We start from the raw sequence: 5,312 nt of genomic DNA, 5'->3' as shown, positions 1-5,312 counted from the left end.
TGGCCCCGTCCGACCTGCCGGCCCTCGTCGAGGCCTACATGTCGCTCTTCCTCGACGCGGTGTTGCGGTGGGTCGAAGGCGGCAACGACTTTCACGTCTCGTACATCCGCGGACAGCTCCAGCCGCTCTTGCCGCCGGGAACCGACGTGAGCAAGCTCGTCGACGCTGTCGTGGCGGCGCTGCGTCAAGATGCGCGGCTCGTGTGGACCGAGACCAAGGGACATCAGCGGTACTGTAGTGGACGCAAGCCCAGCGCCGCGCCGTCGCTCGGCACGTTGACGCCACGCGCTAATATCATGGAGCCCGACACCGCGCTTGCGTAATCACCACCAAAAATCAAGTTGTCTGAATGGAAAACCGACCATTTCAACCATGTCTCTCACTCACTCCAACGCTGCGTTCGCTTTACACTTGGCAAAATGCGCGAGCAGCGACGCTGCCACGTCACTCCGGTGCTGGACGTGCACGTCATGGCCCGAGGCATGGAAGACGACGTTCTTGGTCAATGGACCACGCAGCGCGTCATAGAGCTGCGTCGAGTGGTCGGGGTGCAGCATCCGGTCTTGCTTGGCGCCGATGACAAGGATCGGGTACGCGGCTGCTTGCACCGCGCGGAGGCGACCATAGCTCATCGCATGCGACGCGACGGCCGCGTACTGCCCGAGGACGCCGCTGAGCGCCGGTGCGCCGCGAGCTTGTCGCGCCATGTGGTGCTCGTACAAGACGGCGCGGGTCGTCACGTCGTCGGCTCCGTGGACGGGAGTACCAAGGTACTCGTCTGGGAAGAGCACGTAGAGCATCGTCGACGCGGCCGTGTGGTGCGACGGGAAGAGGAGGCTTGTCGCGATCGCCCAGTAGCCTGAGAGCTGCGCCCAGCCCGGCCATGGACCCCAAACAAAGCTCGGTGTCGTCACGAGGAGCGCCAGTGATTGAACGCGATGGGCGTACAAAGACGCGAGCTCTTGCGCAATCATGCCGCCCATGCTGGCGCCGACCACGTGCGCCATTGTCCAGCCCAAGTGGTCGAGGAGCTGGATCGCATCCGCCGCCATACCGGAGGTCGTATACCGGCCCCATGGCTTGTCCGTGCCGCCGACACCGCGGTTGTCAAACGTCACGAACTGGTAGCGCTGACGCTCGGCGCTGGCATTGAAGGCCGAGAGAAGCGGCAGCCACGCTTCCTTGTCGCCGAGGAGACCCATGATGAGGAGGACCTTCTCCGGCGCGTCGTCGTCGCCGTGAAGCGCGTAGGCCATGCGCAAGCCGCTGCGCAGCGTCGCCGTCTCGACGCGGTCGTAGTGCTGCGCGAGCGCGTCGTCCGTGAAGAGCTGCGTCAGTGGCAGGAGCTCCGTCGTCATCGCTGCTTCAAGATTGGCAACCGGTTCGTAACAGCATGTTTTAAACGTGCCGTGTACAGGCTCGATCAAATGTTTTAAACAGGATGACGCAAACACCATCACTCTTGATGCATGCATCCAATATCGGGTGATCTTCTCGCAGTTGGCCATGGGAGCTTGCGCTGAGGACGACAACCTGCGAGCCCAGCGAAAGGGCCCACGCGCAGCCTATTGCTTCAACCCGAGGCGCAGTAGATCTACTAGTATAGAGGTGAAATCGGTTGTACTGACTAAGTCGACTGCAGTCCTGGTTCCAGTGCGAGAAATCAAAGGCCCAAAACCTCCATTTGGTTGCCACACTCCTTCACTCTGCTCGCCAAGTGGGCCTTTCTCACCATCCTACTCCAGCATTGGCGCACCATTCGGCTTGGCCGAGCGTCGACTACTGGCCTGCCGTGGCTTGCCATCGCGTTCGAGCTTCGTTGAGCCCTTCCGCCACACGGCAACGATAGCCCAGACCAAGCGACGACGTGGCGTACTCGAACCAGCGGACCCGCCGAGCCTGGTTGTCAAGAGACTCCCAAAGAGCCTTTCGAAGATGTTTTGCACACGGCTTTCCACGACACGTAGCCATGACGATGCTGTTGTGTCTCGCACCAGGCGGCGTCCCATACGTGTCGTGGTGATTGGCAGCGACGCGACGTAGCCACCGCCGAGCCGTTTGCTCGCAGCTGCATCGAACGCTCTGGAACGATCGCGATGCTCTTGGTCGAGTTTGCACTTGTTGTGAAATCTCATCGGTATCTTGTGGGATTTCGAAGCACGACGGGCCATCTTGCTTCTGGCGGCCATGCCAAGCGACGCCAGCGTCTTCTCGCCCGCGACGGTCGCCAAGCACTACCGCGAGACGACGCGGCACACTGTGCTGCCCAACGGCCTCAGCGTCGAGTACGCAGTCCACGGCGCCGACGATGCGCCCGAGAAAGTCCTTCTCATCATGGGCCTGCACTTTGAGAAGGAGGCGTGGCTTCCGCTTATCGCTACGCTGCTCGACGACGCCGAGAGGGCGCCTCGCGTTCAGCTTGTCTCGTTCGACAACCGCGGCGTCGGCGGCTCGGACAAGCCATGGGCATTCTACTCGACGACGCAGATGGCCCACGACACGTTGCAGCTCCTGGACGCCTTGCAGTGGCCGTCTGCCCACATCGTTGGCATCAGGTAGTCGACTCTATCTTCTTTTCTCCTTGGCTCAAGTCGAGCTGTAGCATGGGCGGCATGATCTCACAGGAGCTGGCGCACGCAGCGCCGCGCCGCGTGCAGTCGTTGAGCCTCCTCGTGACGGCGCCAGGTTTTCGCCGAGGCCCTTTGCCCCGACTCTATCAGCTTGCCGGCTACTGGAAGTCGTGCGTCAACATGATTCTGCCGACGCGTGAAAGCATCACCGACATGCTGCTCTACATCTTGTACCCGGACACGTTCCTCGGCGCGTCAAACGGCCACGTGGGCAAGCTGCTCCAAGATTTCCACATGCACCGCCTTCAGTTCGCGCGCAACCAAATCAGCGGCGCGATCGGCCAAGCGACCGCGCTCCTGCGCCACGACATGAGCAGCGACCGGCTCCGGCAGATCCAAGCGGCGGGCTTTCCGATTCTCGTTGTCGCCGCCAAGCTCGACCGGCTTCTCCACTCGGACAACTCCAAGCTCCTCTACAAACACCTCAAGGGACCTCAGACGCACAAGCTCATCTTTGACGACACGGGCCACGGCGTGCACGTGCAAAAGCGGCATGAAGTCGCCTCCGCCTTGCTGCAGCTCTTCAGTGCCAACCCGATGGCCCCAGTGTATCCGGATCCGGATAAATGACGTGGCAGCGTGTATGCCATGTACTTGAATACGTTATGCTAAAGTTGAGTGTGTCTGTGATGGGCACGCCATTCTTCCATCAACGTTCATGAGTCGCGAAGGCTCGAGACGCAGAGGTCTCGGCATAGACGAGGTAAAGAGCATGCATGGGCGCGGCGTGGCCTTGCGCCCGTGTCACAGACATGGTCCTGGCGAATGGAGATTCGATCGCAATCTGTCATTTTCCAACTCACCGAGATGGTCAACGACGCGTCGATTTACACGGCAGCATCTATCGCTGCCCTCTACAGCAACATCATCCACGTCGCGCTGCCCAATGAGCTCACGATCGAGTATGCACTCCATGGCGACAACGACGCGCCGGAGAAGGTCGTCCTCATCATGGGGCTCATGTCCGAGAAGGAGGGCTGGGCACCGCTGCTTGCGACGCTCCTCGAGCCCGGCACTGCGACAGCGCGCCGGTACCAGTTCTTGACGTTCGACAATCGCGGCGTTGGCGGCACGGACAAGCCCGCCGAGTACTACTCGACGTCGCAGATGGCCGACGACGCGCTCTTGTTGATGAAGTACGTCGGTTGGTCCAAGGCCCATGTCGTCGGCATCAGGTAGACCGATCCTATTGTCGTATCCGTAGCTCATACACGCCTTTAGCATGGGCGGCATGATTGCGCAGGAGGTCGCGTCGCGCGGCCCCGACCACGTCCAGTCGCTCGCACTGCTGGTGACGACGCCGGGTGGCGTGCACATGGCGCTGCCCCACACGCCGCAGCTCGGCGGCTTCTGGGAGCTCGCCAAGCTCCTTGTCGGTGCCGACGACCCGCTGCATACGATGCTCTACACCATGTACTCGGACGCATTTCTCGAGACGAGAGTCGATACCAATCCGACCATGACGTACCGCGACCTCCTCTCAGTCTTCCACAAGGAACGCCTCGAGCGCACGCGCATCACGGCATCGGGCAAGAAAGGGCAGTACGCCGCGTGCTTGAAGCACAGCATGAGTCCCCGCCGCCTCCAGGCGATCCAAAAAGCCGGATTTCCGATCCTCGTCGTCGGCGCCGGCCAAGACCGGCTGCTGCACTTCCGCAACACGGAGATTCTCTACGACCACCTGCAGGGCGAGCGCACGACCAAGCTCATCTACGACACCTCGGGCCACGGCGTCCTCGTCCAAGAGCGCGTCGCGCTCGCAACCGCGCTTGACGCGCACTTTCAGACAAACGTGCTCGTGCCGCAGCTGTTTTGAATCAAGTTGAATCTTTTCCATGACGTGGCACGCAGGAGTGTGTGGAGAAGTGCTTGCCTCCAAGGCAGGAGAGACGATGCAATAGATCGTTGGTGATGCTACGTGTAGCATCATCGAGTCCCGGCCTAGCAGGAAGGGGATCCGTCGAGCTAGAGTGGGTCGAGCTTATGGGAGTGTGCCAGAAGTGGACACCTTTGCTTCGTCATTGAGGTCGATCGCGTTGGCACAGCTCTCAACAGCTTCATTTCAAAGGTGCGGATGGTGTCGCGCCGTCTGCCACGCCGTCAAAAATGAGGTCGCGCTACTTGGTGCGACAGGTCTCATGCAGGATGTACTATGAGCACTGCTTCCCCTCCTTGCGTATTACCTCTGATCGTGCCAAGGAGCGACACGAGCGCCGACTTTGTCGCCGCAAACAACGCTTTGTTTCTCGCTGTTGCTGGAAGAATGCTACCACCGATGTCCACCGAACCAACCATTGTTGAGTCCTGCTCCGACTGCGCACCAAGGGTGGTGGGAGACACGTGCTCACGAGGCGTGAAAATGAAGCGTGAGTGAATTACACGTACTACAAGAAGCCCACGACACCGCTCGCGCTTTTAAATGTTCCTGACAGCGGATCATTGCGTCCACGACCAAGGGCAAAGCGCTGCAGCGACGGCGGTTCTATGAACGAGATCATCGTGATCTGCAACGTCCATCTGCAATGTTGAGACGACGCACTGGGCAGGTGCCCTGCATCGCTGGTCTCGCAGTCGTCGCCGGTTGCGTGACGCGGGCACGTCGATATGCCACCCACGCATCGACGCGCGTTCGTCACACGAGCCCTTGGTCGGCGTCAAGTCGCTTGCCGTCAAGCTACTCGG

At 60.7% G+C, this 5,312-nt stretch overlaps 4 protein-coding genes across 4 annotated transcripts; 3 read left to right on the top strand and 1 right to left on the bottom strand.

Annotated features, from left to right (window-relative positions):
* Positions 1 to 38: 38 nt before the first annotated feature.
* Positions 39 to 348, top strand: SPRG_17104 (hypothetical protein; the record flags this gene model as incomplete). Its single annotated transcript, XM_012356469.1, has 2 exons — positions 39 to 202; positions 239 to 348. 2 exons carry the CDS (start codon positions 39 to 41, stop codon positions 321 to 323), a joined length of 249 nt encoding a protein of 82 aa, XP_012211859.1. The 3' UTR covers positions 324 to 348.
* On the bottom strand, positions 344 to 1,358 carry SPRG_17103 (hypothetical protein; the record flags this gene model as incomplete). The annotated part of the gene is made up of 1 exon (XM_012356468.1): positions 344 to 1,358. The coding sequence occupies one exon, from the start codon at positions 1,356 to 1,358 to the stop codon at positions 384 to 386; it is 975 nt and encodes a 324-aa protein (XP_012211858.1). The 3' UTR covers positions 344 to 383.
* Positions 1,359 to 2,187: 829 nt separating this feature from the next.
* Positions 2,188 to 3,200, top strand: SPRG_17102 (hypothetical protein; the record flags this gene model as incomplete). Its single annotated transcript, XM_012356467.1, has 2 exons — positions 2,188 to 2,555; positions 2,603 to 3,200. 2 exons carry the CDS (start codon positions 2,188 to 2,190, stop codon positions 3,198 to 3,200), a joined length of 966 nt encoding a protein of 321 aa, XP_012211857.1.
* A 231-nt stretch (positions 3,201 to 3,431) lies between these two features.
* Positions 3,432 to 4,446, top strand: SPRG_17101 (hypothetical protein; the record flags this gene model as incomplete). Its single annotated transcript, XM_012356466.1, has 2 exons — positions 3,432 to 3,805; positions 3,852 to 4,446. The coding sequence occupies exons 1-2, from the start codon at positions 3,438 to 3,440 to the stop codon at positions 4,444 to 4,446; spliced, it is 963 nt and encodes a 320-aa protein (XP_012211856.1). The 5' UTR covers positions 3,432 to 3,437.
* Positions 4,447 to 5,312: the final 866 nt, after the last annotated feature.

Source organism: Saprolegnia parasitica, assembly GCF_000151545.1.
Source record: "Saprolegnia parasitica CBS 223.65 unplaced genomic scaffold supercont2.476, whole genome shotgun sequence".
In the NCBI taxonomy this organism is placed as follows: Eukaryota; Oomycota; class Saprolegniomycetes; order Saprolegniales; family Saprolegniaceae; genus Saprolegnia; species Saprolegnia parasitica.
This window is presented reverse-complemented; position numbering and strand designations above follow the sequence as displayed.